Below are 20461 nucleotides of genomic sequence, written 5' to 3' on the forward strand. Positions count from 1 at the left end.
TACAAAGGGGATTGGTTCCAGGACCCCCGTGTGTACCAAAATTCTCACATACTCAAGTTCCCCAGTCAGCCCTGCAGAACCTGTGGATACAAGAAGTTGGTCCTCCATATCCATGGGTTTTACATCCTGTGAATACTATATTTTTGATCTGCATTGGGTTGAAAAAAATTCACATATAAATGGACCTGTGTGGTTCAAGACTGTGTTGTTCAAGGATCAACTGTATTTAATAAATTCTGAAGAATTTAGGATGACTTTGTGACTGCCCGATAGGTTCATTTTGCCCACTGCCTAGATACAGCCAATTTATCAAGACAAGGAAATTGCAATAGAGAAAGAGTTTAATTCAAGCAGGGCCAGCTGAATGGGAGACTGGAGTTTTCTTTTTTTAATCACTCAAATCAGTCTCCTTGAAAATTTGAAGACTAGGGGTTTTCAAGGATAATTTGGCAGGTAGGGGCCAGGGAATAGGGAGTGCTGTCAGATCTGAGATGAAATCACAGGGAGTTGAAGCTGTCTTCTTGGGCCGACTTGGTTCCGGGGTGAGGGTCACAGGACCGGTTGGCTAGTCCCAGTAAGGTTATCCAGTCGTCAGAAATGCAGAAACCTAAAAAGACATCTCAAAAGGCCAATCTTTGGTTCTACAATAGTGGCATTGTTAGCAGGAATAATTAGGGAAACTGCAGATGTTGTGATCTCTGGAATAATGGCTGGTGATTATTTAATGATACCTACCTTTCAGTAGAATTCAGGCCCCTCTCGTCCTTCTAACTTGCTGGTTTTTCATTAGTTTTACAAGAGCAGTTTAGTTTTTCAGAAGGCTAATATTTGAACTATAAACTAAATTTCTCACAAAGTTAGTCTGGCCCATGCCAGGTGTTAGAAATACCAAAATTGTTAGAAATAGATAATCGGCCCCATGAAGAAAAGTCAGCATGGAGACAAAAGATCTCTCAGCAAGGCAATCTTTACTTTCTGCAGAAAGGGTGCTCAATAGCAGATGAAACAATGGCGAGAGCACACCTGAATAAAGGAAAAGCAGACATATTTATCCCTTACGATTCAGGTCATCCTCACTGCTGTGTCCTGCATCCATTGGCTGGAGCTTAACCTCACAATCTTAAACTGATACCTGATTTGCTAATAGCGTAAAACTTTCTTAAATAGGTAAGTGCAGGGAAGAACAAAGAAGGAGAAGAAGTTGCTTATGGAAGGTGTAAGGAAGCAATAACATTTCCAAATAAGGAAGGGGCATAAGCTATGAGCTAAGAGTAGCCTGGGCCTGTCCAGACATGCCTGGGCTAAAGTGTAAGAACTAATAGTTGATAGGAGGCTTTAGAGTAAGGAGCTATTATTCCTAGTGTCTACTATTTTATTTTTAAACCAAGACGAGCTTTGAAGAGGAACTTTTCTACTTTCTACACCGGAGAATAAGTGAAGACAGCCAGCCTGTGAGGTTAGAAGCCATGTCAGATTTCTCTTACTGTCATAATTTTGCAAAGGCAGTTTCAACTTGCCGTACTGTTCCTCGAATATTGGTCTTTTCCTCTCCTGGCTACTGGTCTGAAATATTTAAGGACCAGGTAAAAACATGTGGCCTACCCCTTTGATTCCTATTTCCAGTGTCTGGAATAACACAAGGTTAAAAGTTTTTTCTTAAGGTTTTTTGTTTTTGTTTTTGTTTTGTTTTGTTTCTTGAGATGAAGTCTCGCTCTGTCACCCAGGCTGGAGTGCAGTGGTGTGATCTTGGCTCACGCAACCTCCACCTCTGGGTTCAAGCAATTCTCCTGCCTCAGCCTCCCGAGTAGCTGGGACTACAGGTGCGTATCACCACGCCTGGCTAATTTTTGTATTTTTAATAGAGATGGGATTTTGCCCTTTTGGTCAGGCTGGTCTTGAACTCCTGACCTCAAGTGATCCTCCTGCCTCAGCCTCCCAAAGTGCTGGTACAGGCCTGAGCCACTGCCCCCAGCCTCTCTTAAACTTTTATCACTTTGTTTTTTGTTTTGTCTGTGGGAGAAATAAAGGTTTTCCTTTCTCCTCTTAGGTTCAGTGACTCGGGCCTGCAAACTTAAATGACAGAAGACAAATTAACAGGAGAAAAAAAGCATACAATTTTATTAACATTTTACATGCACTGGGAATTCACAGAAAAAAATAAAACTCAGGAAGCAGTTAGACTCCAGGGCTTATGTGCTGTTTTAAGAAAGGAAAGCGGATTTGGGCTTTGAGTGATGACGAATTCTGGGAAAGCAACCAGGAAATATATGGGAGAAATTAATGAAAGATAAGGGTGATTTTAGTAAGATTTGTTTATGAAGAATATTATATCAGGGTTGAATCAGCCTAGTTATGTTAACTCCAGCAGGGGCCAAGAGGTTTCACAATGAATCAGTGGCCAACTAAATGTTTTCAAATTCACGATTTGTTGTGAGGCTTTCACACACTAGCAATCATGTAATAATCAGTGCATAGACAGTGATGAGAGCGAGGGGGACAAACCACAGCGAGTAGCTGGGGAGAACCACACACCCACAGACAAACTAGAGAGGGCTGGAATTTTCTAAAAATGCTGAGCAGCAGGGGGTGACTGCTCTTTTTGGGCAGAACTTCTGGTGGCCACTGCTGGTGTCCAGAGGCGGCCTCAGAGTTATCACAAACAGAAGTTCTACAGATGCTTCTCCATGGTCAGTTGCTTTGCTGTTTTTATGGCCCTCCACGGAGTGTGCACATTCACTATCTCAGCTGCCACGTGACTTCAGTTTCTCATCAGGTCTCAGGGTGCCTAGCCACAGCAGGTATTATCACCTCAGTCCGTTATACATATGTTTATCACTTTGAGGGGTCAACAGTTTCACTGTCACTTGCCATCAGTGACTTCATTTTGAGACAATTAGCATCACAAAACACTATTATCTATCAAGATTCATCTTGGTGCTGACTGTCTCTGGTGATAGGCGTCTCTCTTTTCTTCCTGGTACTGGAGTGGGGAACACCTTCTCAAAGGGAAATGTATGCCTGCTTTTAGGCAGAAAAGGGAGTGTAGAGAACTCTTCCTGCATTTGTTGATTCTCAGTTGCCTTTAGCTCAAAAGACTTATGCCAAAGTGGCATCATTCAGGGTGGTGTATCGTGATTCCCTTCGTGTCCATCTTCTCATTTCTGACAGCAGGGAGAGAAATGGTATAGAATGGAAACTTTTCTCCCAAATCTGAAAGATTTAGGGCTGTCAAATTTGACCACCGTCAAATATTTGATCATTGAAAATAGGTTCCCTTAACATCATGGTCATTGCCAAATATGATCCATGATTACACAGATGCTCCTCAGCTTACAACGGGGTAACTTTTTTTTTTTAAATTTCAGTAGTTTGGGGGGAACAAGTTGTGTTTGGTTACATGAGTAAGTTCTTCAGTGGTGATTTCTGAGAGTTTGGTGCACCCATCACCTGAGCAGTGTGCACTGTACCCAATATGTAGTCGTTTATTCTTCTCCCCCATCCCGCCCTTCCCTTCGAGTCCCCAGAGTCCATTGTATCATTCGTATGCCTTTGTTTCCTCATAGCTTAACTCCCACATATCAGTGAGAACTTAAAATATTTGGTTTCTCATTCCTGAGTCACTTCACTTAGAATAATGGTCTCCAACTCCATCCAGATTGCTGAAATTGCCATTATTTTGTTCCTTTTTATGGCTGAGTAGTATTCATAAAAACATAAAAACAGCAAAGCAACTGACCATGGAGAGAAGCATCTGTAGAATTTCTGTCTGTGATAACTTTGAGGACGCCTCTGGATATCAGCGGTGGCTGGTATCCACTTGTAGAGAGTTTTCCTTCTCTAGTTTGTGGGTGTGAGTGTGTGTGTGTGTGTGTGTGTGTATATATATATACACCACATTTTCTTTATTTGTTCATTGATTGATGGGCATTTGGGCTAGTTCCATATTTTTGCAATTGTGAATTGTGCTGCCACAAATATGCATGTGCAAGTGTGTTTTTCATATAATGACTTCTTTTCCTCTGAGTAGATACCCAGTAGTGGGATTGCTGGATCAAATGGTAGATGTACTTTTAGACCTTTAAGGAATCTCCGTACAGTTTTTCCATAGTGGTTGTATTAGTTTACATTCCCACCAGCAGTGTAAAAGTGTTCCCTTTTTACCACATCCATGCCAACATCTATTTTTTTTTATTTTTAAATTATGGCCATTCTTACAGGAGTAAGTTATTATCACATTGTGATTTTGATTTGCATTTTCCTGATAATTAGTGACGTTGAGCATTTTTTCATATGTTTGTTGGCCTTCTGTATATCTTATTTTGAGAATTGTCTATTCATGTCCTTAGCTCACTCTTTGATGGGAGTATTTGTTTTTTTCTTGCAGATTTGTTTGAGTTCCTTGTAGATTCTGGATATTAGTCCTTTGTCAGATGCATAGTTTGCGAAGATTTTTCTCCCACTCTGTGGGTTGTCTGTTTACTCTGCTGATAATTTCTTTTGCTGTGCAGAAGCTTTTTAGTTTAATTAAGTCCCATCTATTTATCTTTGTTTTTGTCACATATGCTTTTGTATTCCTGGTCATGATGTCTTTGCCTAAGCCAGTGTCTAGAAGGGTTTTTCTGATGGTGTCTTTTAGAATTTTTATGGTTTCAGGTCTTAGATTTAAGTCCTTCATCCATCTTGAGTTGATTTTTGTATGAGGTGAGAGATGAGGATCCAATTTCATTCCTCTGCATGTGCCTTTCCAATTATCACAGCATCATTGTTGAATAGGGTGTCCTTTCCCTACCTTATGTTTTTGTTTGCTTTGTTGAAGGTCAGTTAGCTGTAAGTATTTGACTTTATTTCTGGCTTCTCTATTCTACTCCATTGATCTATGTGCCTATTTTTATATCAGTACCATGTTGTTTTGGTGACTATGACCTAATTGTATAGTTTGAAGTCAGGTAGTGTGATGCCTCCAGAGTTGTTCTTTTTGCTTAGTTTTGCTTAGGCTATGCGGGCTCTTTTTTTTTTTGGTTCCATATGAATGTTAGGATTGTCTTTTCTAGTTCTGTGAAGAATGATGAGGGTACTTGATGGGAATTGTGTTGAATTTATAGATTGCTTTTGGCAGTATCTTCATTTTCACAAGATTGATTCTACCTGTCTAAAAGCATGGGATGTGTTTCTATTTGGTTGTGTTGTCTTTGATTTCTTTCAGTGGTACTTTGTAGTTTTTCTTGTAGAGGTCTTTCATCTCCTTGATTAGGCATATTTCAAAGTACTTTATTTTTTTGCAGCTTTTGTAAAACGATTGAGTTCTTGATTTGATTCTCAGCTTGACCTCTGTTGGTGTATAGCAGTGCTACTGATTTGTGTACATTGATTTTGTATCGATCTGGGAGCTTTTTGGAGGAGTCTTCAGGGTTTTCTAGGTATATGATGATGTCATCGGCAAACAGCAACAGTTTGACTTCCTCCTTACCGATTTGGATGCCCTGTATTTCTTTCTCTTGTCTAATTGCTCTGGCTAGGACTTCCAGTACTATGTTAAATAGAAGTGGTGAAAGTGAGCATCTTTGTCTTGTTCCAATTCTCAGGGGAAATGCTTTCAACTTTTCTCTGTTCAGCATAATGTTGGCTGTAGGTTTGTTATAGATAGCTTTTATTACCTTAAGGTATATCCCTTCTATGAAGATTTTGCTGAAGGTTTTAATCATAAAGGGATGCTTAAGGGGGTTACATTCTGATAAACCCATTGTAAATTGAAAACATTAGAAGCTGAAAATGTGTTTAATACACCCAACCTACTGAACATCATAGCTTAGCTCAGCCTAGCCTACCTCAAACATGCTCAGAACACTTACATTAGTGTACAGTTGGTCAAAATCATCTAACATAAGACCTATTTTATAAAGTATAATTTATTCCATACTATACTGAAACTGAAAAATGGAATGGCTATATGGATACTCAAACTACAGTTTCTACTGTATGCATAGCTCTTTCACACCATTGTAAAGTTGTCAGAGTTTCATTAAATCAGGGACTGTATTTGAAAATCTCCCATTGGTTCTTATAAGTTTAGAAAACATGTTGCATCTGTAGTGTAAACCCTTCTGACATATTTTGTGGCATTTATAAGGGAATTGGAATGGTGATAGAGGCAAGAGCTAGAGTTCAGGGTGCAGTAGGGCTTAAAGAAAGGCTGCAAGATAGCTCCCCTCTCCCATGTGGCTAACCTCTCTCCGTAAGGATTCCTGCAAACAGTTGGGAAGAGGTTGGGGTGAGGTTCGACGGCTCTGTAAATTCCCTGGTCTTTGCCTTCACAACAACTGTCAGTATTTGTAGTCATCATCCCTGTCCAGAGAGAATTTCCAGGGCCTCCCAGTTCCCACACCAGGGGCTGACTTTGGTGAATTGTTTCTGCAGGCATCATTTGTAATTGGGGATTGAGTTGTTCCTTGACAAAGGAAGGTGTTTCAGAATGGAGAGCTGTCATATCCTTTTGGCCTTGAATCTCACAGCTATGTTTTCATCAAATCTCTCTTCCCTCCCTTTCCCATCACAATTTTAATAAACTCCTATCTAGAAAGAGTGACTTAAATATATGGATTCTACCACGTATCCCACTATATTCAACATTCCACTATCAGAGCAAAAATGTCAACCTTTAATGTCGGCTCTCGCTTGACCTGAATATTTAAAAGAGGCTTCTTTTTAAACCTCTTTATGTTTTGCTATTTATGCTGCCTCCTGCCCCCAAAAATTTAGAGAAAAGAATCTCTTGGTTTTGTTTTCCTTCCCTGTGAAACCCAGTCTTAGGCAGGCTGCCACTTTTCCCTGACATTTCCTTTACATAGTGCTGTTATTCTAAACTGATGGTCACAGAGTCCTTCTCAGTAACAGGGAGACAAAGCACTCTGCATAGCTGATAAATTATAAGCAGGCACCGTGTGTTAGCTTGATGGATTGTTATAGTGAATGTGTGTGAGTCATGGGTGTTATTTTTGGTCAAAAGAATCGTGTGAACTTTTCTCCTCTATTTTGAGCACTTTGAAATGTACTACTTTCTTTTTTTGTTGTTCTTTAAGGTGTATGTCAAGGAATTAGGCACCATTATCAGAACAGTCATTTTCTAGTTTTCAAAGGTACTGTTTTGGAGTTGAGGAGGTGGAGGGACTGAATAGAAAAGAGTTGTGTGTTGACAAGGAATCTAGCCTGTTAAATATAAAAGAAAATTACAGTCACCTGCTTTGAAGCAGTGGCGCCACCCCCACCCCACCGTACTCCAGGGGTCAAGTTTAAAGCTGGGGTAGATTTACAGTGAACTCACTTGGAGGCATTGCGATTTTAATAAACCATTGTTTTGCAGCTAATGTAGAAACGCCTGGCCCTTCGTAGATTTCTTTTCAGCCAGGCTGCAGAGTAAATAATGTTCAATAATCACATCACTGGGTCTCTAAATAGCTGTTTCCTAAAGCAGCCCTGCCCTCTGTCCTGGTCATCACTGGAATTATCGACTGATTTTTATACCAAGTGTCTTCCTAGTTTCCACATCCCTGGGAAAACCATGTGAGCTCAATGCTTTTTAAAGTGAGGCCCAAGGACCAGGGCCAGGCTGCAACCTAATTGTTTCTGGTCCATGACAAGATACCTACAGAAATTGAGAGTAAGTGTTCAGAAACTTTTATAGCAATTTGATAGCATGTTTTTATGTCTGTTGAATCTAATGATACACACTTGGGTTTTATCTTCTTGTCTTCTTAAATTTATTTGCCTAGTAATTCATTTTTATTAGATTTTACAAAAGTATTGATCTGTTGTGGATTGGAAAAAGAGAACTGGTCTTTCCCCACCAATAGATTGAGTTGTACTGGTCTACCAATACAGTAGCTACCAATGTAGCCACTGCAGTTACATTGGTCAGTGTTGTCAGGATCTTCCCACCTACTAGAGACTAAGGAAATACTGATTTAAAAAGGGAAGGTTAGGGAGGTTGGAGATTTTTTTTCCCTTGTCTTTTGTTACATTTTCATTGTTGCCCTTACAGACATTTCTTTGGGCCTCTCTTCTGCTAAATGAAGGTTTAGGTGGATTTTGCTGCATTTCCTCCAGATGGGGATGCTGAGATTCACCTGAATGTGCAGTTGGCAGCCAGCTCCCAGACTGAGCAAGCGCTGGGCTACTCCTCCCGCCTCTCCCCAGGGATAGTCACTGCTGCCCAGTGGCCTGGCCCTCCATCTAGTAGGGAGGGATTATGTTTGCTGCCAGGGGAAAGGATCAATGAGCTAATGTCTGGGGAATGTTCTGGAGTTCTGTGGAGGAAAGGCAGAGTCCACCCACCTGTGACACCTTGAGCTAAGGAAGGAGAGTTGTGGATGGAGAGGGGGAACCAGGAAAAGAAAATCAAGAATTGAGTCATCTCTTGACTTCACTGCAGTCCCTGTGGTCAGCCTGCTCTTGTGGCCTTGAGCTGTGCTTTCAAATGGAAGTTTTGAGATGTGATGGGGAGAGGGAGAGAGGGAAGCCTGTTTGCCTTTTCCTCTGTCTGGGACTTTTTCTCCAAGATATCTACAAGGCTCTCTCTCTCTCCTTTTTCAAGTCTTGACTTAAATGTGACCTTCTCAGTGAAACCTTCTGTGGCCCTTTCTTCCAACACATTCTGTTCCCTTTGCCTGCTTTATTTTTCTCTGCAGCATGTTATCATCTAACACATGGATTCATTGTATATTCTATTGTAATATAATGCAGTTAATGTAATGTCACCCATTCAATGTCAGTTTCCAAGGGTAAGGGTTTTATCTGTATTGTTTGCTGCTGTATCTCCAGGTCTAAAACAGTGCCAAGCAGATGCCAGGTGTCCAATAAATATTTGTCAGATAAATGAATGAATGAACAATCAACAGTGAAGGGGCAGGATTGCAAAGGAGTCAGCTGTGTCCAAGGAAGCCTTCACTCATCTACACAGCTCTGTTCACTGAGTATTAGAGTAGGAGCCACAGGGTGGGCACAGTTGAGGGAGGTATCCCGCCTTTAATGAGTGCACACTGGATGCCGGGCACTGTGGTAGGCATTCTGTGTTCATTATTTAAAGATCAAATCACTATGTGTTGCTAGCTCCATCTTACAGATGGGAGACCCAAGAGATTAAGAAACTCCTGCCGGGTCATCCAGCCCAGGAAGTGGCATGATCAGAATGCAGCCTCATCTCTCTGATTCCTCCCATTCAGGGAAATTTCCAAAGACAGTCATTTGTTCACAGTGTCTCTTGTTTCTTTGCTTTCCTACCTACAAAATAGGTTTTGATTTTCCTCATCCATCACTAAATTTTTGTCTTGGGAGAGCAGAAATCTGGGAAAATTAGAACTCAAATATTACAAGATGGGAGCTTTGCAAATAGGGGGCTGAAAAATTGGATGGAGTTACTGAGTAATATTCTCAAATAAGTGAGTGGAGATCAGGGCTTGATTACATCCAGCCAATGGGGATGAATGTCTTTCTTTCTTTTGTTTTCTTTTCTTTTTTCTCTTTTCTCTCTTTTCTTGTCTTGTCTTTTCTTTCTTTTCTTTTCTTTCTTTCTTTCTTTTTCTTTCCTGCCTTCTCTTTCTTTCTTTCTTTCTCTCTCTCCTTCCTTCCTTCCTTCCTTCCTTCCTTCCTTCCTTCCTTCCTTCCTTCCTTCCTTCCTTCCTTCCTTCCTTCCTTCCTTCCTTCCTTCCCTCCTTCTCTCTCTCTCTGTCTCTTTCTCTTTCTTTCTTTCTTTCTTTCTTTGACAGAGTCTCTCTCTGTTGCCCAGGCTGGAGTTCAGTGGCACGATCTCAGCTCACTGCAACCTCCACCATCCGGATTCAAGGGATTCTCCCGCCTCAGCCTCCACTGTAGCTGGGACTACTGGCATGTGCCACTACGCCTGGCTAATTTTTGTATTTTTTAGTAGAGACAGGGTTTCACCATGTTGGCTAGGCTGGTCTTGAAATCCTGACCTCAGGTGATCCACCCGCTTTGGCCTCCCGAAGGGCTGAGATTACAGGCGTGAGCCTCAGCAGCCAGCCAGGAATGAATGATTCTCTATGCAAGTCTCCATGCCAGGCACTGGTTTCAGTCTTGGTGCGCGCTCTTATTATTCCTGATCTCTCCTGGTGAGAGCGCAACCTCCACACTCAGCTTATTGCCTCTTATTTTAAAAATAGTTATGGAGCATCTACTACATGCTTGGGAAAGGTCAGTAAAGACAATGAAGTTCCTTGCCCTTCATGGAACTTACGTTTTAGTAAGGAGAAGGAGACAAGGAGTCAACAGTAAGCAATGAACCATGAAGTAAATGATATGGTGTATTAACAGATGGCAAGTGCTCCAGAAAAAAAGATAAGGTAGCACAGGGGAAGGTTTCAGTATTAAATCAACTGGTCAAGACGGACCCTGTTGAGATGGTGACCTTTGAGCAAAGACTGAAGGAGGTGAGGAAGTGAACCAAGAGACTGTCTGGAGGGAGGGCATTCCAAGCAGAGAGAGCAGGGCGCTGTCACTGAGATAGGATCATGCCTGGTCTGTGTGGGGGACCACAGGGAGGTGAGCAGGAGCTGGGGAGACCTGGCAGGTAAGACAACAGGATAAATGGGATAAGGCAGGTCAGCCAACATGTAGTCGTTATCTTTTCCCTTTAATTCTCTTTTTGGTACCCACCATAGGTGCATATTCCCCAAAGTTTTAGCATTAAAGTATTTGGAAATGTCGCCATTCCAGTCTGGCTAGTTCCCTAACCTCTCCGGATTTGGGTTTCTTCAGCTGTAGCAGGAAAGGATTCTTTCATATTAAGATCATCTCTAATATCCCTTTTTGACTCTCCTTGAATGATTTCCCCTTCCAGGAGGACTGTTTGGATTGCTTACTTGCTTCCTTCCCTCCTTTCTTCCTTCATTTATTCATCATGAACTTTTAAAACACTCATCGGTACCTGAGCACTGTCTGGAACAACGCACATGGAAGCGGAGGAAGCAGAAAGCAGAATCTCTGCCTTTCAGTGGCTTACAGTCTCTCCCTGCTAAGTTTCAATAAGAATGTGATAAGTCAGGTGAGAATTAGGGCAAGTCCATTAGCAAAATGAGAATAGTACAGGAGAACAAGAAGCCATGTGCGCGAGGAGGAATGTGAGTAAAAGGCTGGAGTAGGTAGCTAGATGGGCGACCAGGAATCCCAGGTTCAGGAAATATGGGAAAAGGATGAGGATATGGCAAAAGGTGTCTGCATGCTCTAGAAAAAGGAATGATGAGGCTGTGAGATGGAGCCACACTGAAAGGGGAGGCTGGCTGATGGACCGGCCATGGAGATCGGAGGGACCTGAATCCCAACAGGAGGCAAATCTTAAGGAAAGGATGATGTCATGAAGATGGGAATGAAAGGTGATTATCCTGGCTATTTAGTACTTCTCCCAGATGTGAGGTAAAATAAGGAAATAAAGAAGGGGAAAATCAGCCCAGGAAACTGTTGCATTTCTTCTGGATCCTGATTTCAGAAATTGTTGCTCGTCACTGACCTCTTTTCTGGCCGCCCACTGGAATTGTAATCAAAATTCTAGGCATTGAGGTCACACACAAAAACTCATGAGACAACATATATTTGAAGAAGAAAAAAGCTATCTAAACAAGAAAATGAAGCTTTTTCTATATTGTTGGCCTGGCCCAAATTTTACAGTTTACACTCTGTGTCCAGTTTCAAGATTTTTAGTGATAAACTCTCTCTCTTTTTTTTTTTGTTGAGATGGAGTCTTGCTCTGTGTGGAGTGCAGTGGCACAATCTCAGCTCAGCTCACTGCAACCTCCGCCTCCCGGGTTCAAGCAATTCTCCTGCCTCAGCCTCACAATTTTTTTTTTTTTAATGCAAATAAGTGACTCTTCCATTGCTTGTCCAAGTGCCCTCTGTGAGCCATTTTGGAAACAAAAGAATATCCCCAAATTGAGGTTCATGGCCAACTTCATTTTCCTGCGTGCCATTGTAGTGGCGTGATTCACACACTGGCTGCATTCATATATGTGTTTACTATAACGGGCTTTGTGGGGTTCAGCTGGGGTTGGACACCAGCATCCACAAGCCCGATAGAGCCCTGCATTTATCTACTCCTCCATTTCTGATTCTATTTCATAATGTGTTGATATTTCTAGGCGAATCTTGCACAACTATTGAGAGATTCTCAGGACCGAAATAAACATCTAGGAGAAGAAATTAAAGAACTTCAGCAAAGGCTTGGAGAAGTCCAGGGTGACAACAAGGTACTGTGAGTATTTACAGGGAGAAAGCTCTGCTGCAAAACTGGGCATTCGAGGTTTATATATTGCACATTGGAAAAATGTAATACAGCATTTGTTGAAAAGTTTGTTATAGATTTTTAAATTTATAATGAAAATTCGCAGTTTAGCATATCTTGCCTTTTTATATTCCCTCTGTGTGTGTGCATGCATGTATATGTGTGTTTCTCAGTGGCTCTAAAATATGTCCACAACCCATTGTGGAAGTTTCATTATGTTCAGCTTGGTGGTGAATAACACTGTGGTTGAGGGCAAAATAAAACCCAAATGTTATACTTTCCCCCTTATATACAAATAATGGATTTGTGGCTCAGATGATTTGGAATTATTCACATTCGGTTTTGAATTTTAAATAGTCATCCTACTAATTATGTTCGCATAACCAATTTATTTTATTGCTAAATTTGGCAATTTGTATGGAACATTGCTCAAAATCCACTGCTTGGTATTAATCAAACTCCCCTGTTGGCAACGTTAATTATAAAATATGAACTCATAAACTCCCAACTAAATGTGTGCACTCTCTCTCCCAGCTGAAGCTACGAACAAAAGTACAATTGAGAAAGGAAAGAAAAGCTACCCAAGTTTAATTCTGTCCCCCAAAATCATTTCCCGTTTTGCCAAGATTGATTCATTTCCAACTCCTTGCCAGAGGCGGCTTTTGCAACAGAGATGGCTTTGAAAGTGGACTCAAGAAAACTATAGTGTGTGTGTGTGTGTGTATGTGTGTGTGTGTGTGCGCGTGCGCGCGCGGTGTGTTGGAGGGGAGCAGTTCTTAGGGAACTGTTTTTAGATGTTACCAAATTGCTTGACAAATGATGGTGACTTTCATCATTGCTGGGAGTTAGTTGTTGGTTATTAGAAGGAGCCATTTTGAAAAATGCTCACTCTTTAAAAAATGCATAGAATTGCCTGGGTCATCCAGAGAGCTCTTCCGTAACAAGACATCAGAGAGAGTGCTGCATACTGCTGGCTTGAGAGTCCTGACTTGAGGGCATATATACATCTAGTAAGCCTTCTTTACACAGCTTCTTCTCCACTTAACTGGCCTTAAATTTTTTTAACCTCTTGGATTTAACATAAATTTGAAAACTTAGGCTTTACTATTCCTGGTCATGAAATAAAGGGTGGGAAAGAATGTGCAGGAAAGGCTCTAATTAACACTGGACAAGCTAATCCGGCCCCTTGTGTGGTTTTATGCATCATTAAAAGGATTTAAGCTCTGTAACCTAGGTGTTTGGTCAATAATTAAAGGACAGACCTTCTTACTCACTTCCTCAAGCGATAGCAGCAGGGCAAGATTTGCTGGAGAATAAAACAAAACGTATGCAATAGTTTTCTTTAAGCCCATGAGAATACTAGAGGAGTTTATAAACCCGTGAAATACTGAAACATATTTAAGATGTGACTTCTGGAGCCGTGACTCTTCTTGACTGACTGATAACATATTTTTTCTATTTCATTTTTTTTCCTGAGCTGCTCCTCCCCTCAACTTTCCTAAATGTGCTCCTGTCTCATCTTTTGGTCACTTTCAATTCTTTTGCCTTTTAGGTATGAGAATTTTAGAAATTGACGTTTGCAACTGACAGTTCACGGAAACAAAGCGAGAGCAGCCAGGCGTGGTGGCGCACTTGTAGCCCCAGATAATCCGGAGGCTGAGGCCGGAGGATTGTTTGAGCCCAGGAGGTTGAGGCTGCAGAGAACCATAATCATGCCAGTGACCTCTAGCATGGATGACACAATGAGACCCCATCTCTTTCAAAAAGAAAGAAAAGAAAGGGAGGGCATGTATGTGAATGTGTTAGTGTGCGTGAGAGAGCATGTTTGTGTGTTTAACACTGAGCACAGGTTGTCACAGTCTGAACTTTGTGATCTGCATGCTCTCTGGGTCTTTATTCCTGTACCTGGGCACATTTATCAAACTTTGTCCTCTCACCTTAGGTTTAGAATTTAGTGACTCCTATTCATGGCCTGTGAAGAAGTTTGCCTGCCAAAAGGGGCAGGGGAAGATGTTCTATTGTTCAGCAAACCTCCCCATTTCAGTATCTGGCCTCTCTCCCTCAAAAAAAAAAAAAGTGTAACTGCAGTGAGCCCCAGAGATTCCATTTATTCTCATTTGCCTCTAAAGTTACAGGGCTGGTTTATTTTCAGGCTCGTGTGAGTTACGATCATCCTTCCCCCATCCCTCACCTAGAGGCCAGATTACCCGTTCCATAATGACACCAGACTTTCTTGAGAACCTCGGAAGCCCCTGTTCCCAGGTTCCTGTGGCTGTGTGGTACAGAATGAGTTAAACCTTCCGTTTTTTTTTTTTTTTAATTAAGGCACTTTCTACTCCAACTCTTCCATCGCTTTCTGCATTCAGTTCTACCTCTTGGTGCACTAGGCCTCCATGATCACGGTGTGCTAGGCCCCCATGGTCTGACCCCTACTGATTTCTACAGCCACATCTTTGCTCCTGGTCACTTCATACTTGAGCCCTAGAGCACTAATTTCAGCCCCTTTGCTGAGCTACACTGCCTGTAGCCACAGGACCATTGCACCTGCTGTTTGCTCAATCTGGAATACTCTTCCCCTTTACTTCTCCTGCAAGCTTCTGCTCCTCTCCCAGGTCGTAGATCAAATGCAGCCTTCTCCAGCTCTTAGGCATTAGTCCCGTGCAGCCTGCATGTCTTGCTCTGCCCCTCTGCTCACACTTGTGTGGCACTGCCAGCCCCAAGGGGAAGCTCTTTGAAGGCTGAATTTCCATGTATATCCTATAAATTAGCATTCTTAGTTCCTGATAGGGAGGTATTTTATAATCTCTATTGAAGGAGTGGAATGGAATAAACGAATGAATGAATAAAGAGAACGAAAAGAAGCAAAAAAGGATTCAAGGAAGAGGAAGAGAAAAAGAAAAAAAAACATGCAAGAAATAAACAGACCAACTGCCATCTGGCTGTCATCAGTACTTTGTAGAGTGAGAAGTAGTTTAGAAATTTGGAGAAAGGAACCTTCCTTGAAAATTACAGTTAAAGATTAACAAGGTTAGAGGAGCCCTCCGGGAAAAGGAGGGCTCACGAAGCCACACGTTACCCTGGAAAAGCTTTGCAGAAAAGCAAACTGTCCCAACAGAGGGGGAACTAACCCCAGATACGTCTCTTTGAGGAGCTTCTGTGGCGAGAGCAGAGGGTCAGTTGCTGAGCCTTGAGGGGCAAAGGATAAGTATCCTGCTCGTTGGCTGGTTCAAGTCTGTTAAATTCAAGAATACTTAATAATTGTTGTTTTTGGACTCCTAACTCTGAGGCCAAGCAGCAGGGCTGATGGCGTCATTTTATGAGTGACTGTTAAAGTGGAAGATTTTTATCTCTGAGTTGCCATTTTAACTGATGACCCTCATCCATATTTTGAGAAGCCGAGATTCTAGATGTTAAGTACATTTGAAAAACAAGGTGATAGGAAATTACTTGCCTTGGATATTTTAGGGTAGACTAATTTTTCCATTTGTTCAACTAGAGCCTTGTAACCCTGTGGGCCATAAAGCATTTCCAAACAGCCTCCTGAAAGATTTGTTGCCACCCTGGCTTCCAAGCAGCTTAGCTCTCCCATGGGGCAGGGGGCAGCATTCTTGTGCCAACATGGGCATCCTGTGAGGGGGGACCTGTGTGATCGATTACCTCCTGCGATCTCTGTCCAGTGCCCAAGAATTTCTCAGGCTCCCAAACTAACACAAACTTCCAAGCCAAACCAAATGAGAGGTGTGAAAAGGGAAACCTACTGGATACCCTCCCCTTCCTTAAAAATTACAGTTCTTAAAGATTAACAAGGTTAGAGGAGACTTCTGGGAAAAGGAGGGCTCACGAAGCCACGCATTACCCTGGAAAAGCTTTGCACGTTGCCCAGGGCTCTCAGTGTATCAGTTTATAAGGAATGAGGAAAGACTCAGGCAGTGCTGGGGCCACAGAGACAGCCGCAGCTCCCCTTGGCCTGCTCCAGAGGTTGGCCTGTTCCTCTTCTGGGCATTAAGAAAAGAACAGATTTAGGAAAAGGGGATCAGGAGGAAAAAAGGGGTCTCAGAGAATTTAAGGATTAGTAGGTCAAACAGCAGAACTAGCAGAGGACATTGGAATCACAAAGACGGCAGTCCTTCCTTATCTGGGGGATACTTCCCAAGACCCCTAGTGGATGCCTGACACCTGGGTTAGTGCAGAACTTGGTTGCCATCCATCAGAGCCCATTTGTCTTCATATATTCTACCTACAAATGTAATGCCATTTCCATCTTCACCGATCAGTTAGGCACTGTGGCCATAGCTTTTGTAGTTTTGAGGTGCAGCAGCTAAACTAGCACAGATTTCTTTTTCCTTCTTTACAATTTCATGGATAGAAGATTGGTTCTTATTGTAGATCTTAGCAACCTCAGCATATGATTTTTTTTTCCTTAAGTTGAGAACTTTCACCTTTTCACTTAAAAGAAGCAGTATGTAGCTTCTCTTTGGCATGGCCAAGTTGCCAGCATCACTGCTCTTGTGTTTGGGGTCATTGTTTTTTTATTTTATGTATGTATTTATCTATGATGGAGTCTCGCTCTGTTGCCAGGCTGGAGTGCAGTGGTGCAATCTCTGTTTGGTGTCATTCTTTTTTATTTTATTTATTTTTTGAGGTGGAGTCTCACTCTGTCGCCAGGCTGGAGTGCAGTGGTGCAGTCTCAGCTTACTGCAACCTCTACCTCCTGGGTTCAAGCAATTCTCCTGCCTGAGCCTCCTGAGTAGCTGGGACTACAGGCATGTGCCACCATGCCCAGCTAATTTTTGTATTTTTAGTAGAGACGGGGTTTCATCATGTTAGGCAGGATAGTCTCAATCTCTTAACCTTATGATCCACCCACCTCAGCCTCCCAAAGTGCTGGGATTATAGGCATGAGCCACCATGCCTGGCCAGGGCATTATTAAGTAAAATAAGGATTCCTTAAACACAGGCACTGCAATACCATGACATGTGATCTGATACCTGAGATGGCTACTCAGTGACTAAGGGGTGGGTAGTGTAGACAGCATGGACCTTGGACAAAGGAAGGATTTGCATTTCTCCGGCAGGGCCAGGTGGGGTGGACCAGGACACGAGTGCATCATGCTACTCAGAACGGCATACGATATAAATCTTATGAATTTTTTATTTCTGGGATTTTCCATTTAATATTTCCAGACCACAGTTGACCACAGGTAGCTGATACCAAGAATTAGGGGGACCACCATTCCCTGAAGCGTGTCCTGAACCAGCTCTCTGAAAGAAGAAGCCTGACTTGTAACATTTTGCCTTTGCCAATGTCTGTGTGATAGATACTGGTGCCATGACAAATGTCAGGTTACCAGAGTGAAGTCACTGAACTTGGAAATATTTGGACTCCAGGAAAAGAGAGCTCCAGCCTGCCTCTGTGAAGTGGAGCAGTGTAGTGCAGCCCAAGAGGTCCGCCTTTTAAAATTGTCAGACCCAGGTTTATGTTCTCGTTTTGCCAATTATTGTCTGTGGCCTTCGGCAAGTCAGTTTTCTCTCCAGGCCTCAGTTTCCTCATCTGTAAAGTGACAATAATAATACTTCTCATAGAATTGTTTAATCGTTTATTCACATCATTTATTCCCCACGTAATTGTGCACTTCCTACATGCTAATTAACATCCTAGCGGCTAAGGACACATCAAAGAATAAGAAAGACAGGGTACTAGCTCCCATGGTGCTGATATGCTAGTTGGGGAGTAGATAATAAGAAAATAAAATACATAAGTAATTTCATCAGAGAGTGCTTAGTCTGAGAAGAAAAGAGAACGGACAATGAGATTTAATGATTTAGGAATGGACTTGCATGCAATATCGTTTGTAAAGGGTGTTGCATGGTTCATAACACCTAGCAAGCACTTAACAGAGGGTAAGTGTTGCTGTTGTCTTTAGCACAACATGCACCCATATTGACTTAGAATCCACTTGTGCAAGAATTCCACCAGAAATCTTAAGATCTTCCTCTCTATTGATAAGCTATTTCCAGTGAACTAGATATGTCTCCCCCCAAGTAGAGACAATGATCCTGGTGAGACACCTGGCATGTGGCAGATGGATCCCCAAAAGTCAGCCCTCCTAATCACCAGCCTCGACTTCGCCAGCATCAAGCGTTATTGCTTTGGTGCTGAGCTCCTGGGAACTTTCTTGCGTTTTGTGTGCCCCTTGTGGAATAAGCATCTAATAGGATACGTCAGAAGCAGCAACTCATGTTCCCATTGGGACAGATGGCAGTTGGTCTTCTTGTCTGTTGGCTTTAAAGATTATGGCACTTTTGTGCAGAAGGCCAATAATACGGTGCGATGTGTTCAAAGGCAAGGAAGTTTTCGGTAGGTGAATGCTCCTACCAATGTCATACATTTATACTTCCTGGGCCTCTGCTGGCAAATTTAAATTTAGCTGTTGTGACATTGCATAAACACAGGGTTTTGCCCTTAATAATGAGTTTTGTGTTACACCAGCTGAAGGTCTTTAGGTACCTCTGTTTTATCTGGCGTTGGTGCCATAAAATGATAGAGACCTTCTGTGAACATACCTCTATTGACATGGGACTTTTGTATGAATTTGGTGAGCAAACCAATTAAGATACAGCTACAAGCCAATAAAGACAGACCAATGAGTGTGCAGGTGACTAATTAAAGTACACTTCGCTAAAAAGGAGTGCTCAGCTGTGGATGTTTGTAATGGTCCAGGATGAGGGATCAGGGAGCTCTTCGGAAGCTGTTTCACTTTATGCTTCAAAGGGAGCAGAGAGATGTCCTAACCTGCAAGAAACTGAAGTGAAGATGGCACTCTAATGAAAAGCTCGGACCTTGGGGCACTATGGAAATTAATTATGAAGAATTACAATGAGTGAGAAGGGGTCTTCACCGCACCCCACCTCCCTGCCCTATCATGTCTTGTTCTACCTGGGATCTTGATTATGAACTATAGGCAATGCTCAGCGAGTCCAGCAAGCAGCCAGTCTAGTTCAGCAGTCTCTCATGTTTTATTTGTAAGTGAATTGGATACACTTGGTCTTCAGATACCTTATTTGAGCCTGCCATGGCTTACATGAGCTCATAGTCTGGGTAGACCATGTGACCAAAACAGCATGGTTTTCAGATATTCATCCTATAGACTGTGAACATAATTACACTTCCTAGTGGATAAGTGAAAGATATCTCTGCCCAAGACTTGTTTTATCATACACCATATCCAAATTACACACTAAAATAAAAGTAAATCAAAGCTTCTTTAAAACTGCTTGATGCGACACTAAAGATTTTGACTCTGGGAGCAACATGTGCTGAACTATCTGACAGTAATTCAGGGGCTTCTTAGCTGTGTGATCTTGGGACAATTCCTTGACTACTTCGTGCCTTAGTTGTTCTCATCTGTACAATGGGGATAGCATTAGTACTTGCCTCATGGAGGTTGGTTCAGTGCAATTCATTTCAACACGTATTTGTAAAGGATGGACTGTCTGGTCTAGGGCTAACAGCAAACAATATCAGTGAGTCTCTGCTCCCATGGAGGCTTCGTTCTAGTGGGGGCAGATGGACAGTAAGCAAATAAATCATATTTCACAGATTCCGAGATGCACAGTTTTTCCCATTTGGACATCTCTGATACAGTCGGTGTATTGTGTAGTTATGATTGGCATAACTACCTCTTTTTAGAGGTGCACAGTGGTGGCTCTTAGAATTGATGGAGTCTTATATTTGATAAACTGTGGTATAATATGTCAGGAGGTGATAAGTGCTAAATAAAAAACTAAAGCAGGATAAGGGGCTAGAGAATGCAGCTCAGGTGGGGCAGGGATGCTGTTTATATCAGGTGGTCGGGGAAGGCCCTCTGCTCATGTGGGTGACACAGAACACTGAAGGAAGTGTGGTGGGAAGGGTCGGATATAGGGACGAGGGGTGTGAAATCCAAAGACCCTGTGAGGGGGGCGAGCTTAGGGAGTCAGGGGCTTGGTGTGGAAGGCATGCAGTTTGCCTTTTGTGAGGATTAAATTTAAAAAGTTCTATAAAGCACGTGACATGGAGCACATTCTCCAGGGGAGCTGCTGTGTAGGAATTGTTGCCACAGTTGTGAAGAGAGGCAGCACAGCATAGACTTCAGATCCCTGAACTTCCAGGGCTCAATTCCTGACTGCCATTTACAA

The 20461-nt window shown here is 42.3% G+C and overlaps 1 protein-coding gene across 3 annotated transcripts in view; it reads left to right on the forward strand.

The window, feature by feature from the left end:
• Positions 1-20461, forward strand: part of CCDC149 (coiled-coil domain containing 149) — a 108194-nt gene that overhangs the window by 48656 nt on the left and 39077 nt on the right. For all 3 annotated transcript variants that reach the window (XM_010362987.2, XM_030924235.1, XM_030924230.1), the window contains one exon: positions 12141-12248. In XM_010362987.2, the coding sequence (XP_010361289.2) occupies positions 12141-12248 (108 nt within the window). The remainder of the gene's footprint in view (positions 1-12140; positions 12249-20461) is intronic.

Source organism: Rhinopithecus roxellana, chromosome 2, assembly GCF_007565055.1.
Source record: "Rhinopithecus roxellana isolate Shanxi Qingling chromosome 2, ASM756505v1, whole genome shotgun sequence".
NCBI classification, from domain to species: domain Eukaryota; kingdom Metazoa; phylum Chordata; class Mammalia; order Primates; family Cercopithecidae; genus Rhinopithecus; species Rhinopithecus roxellana.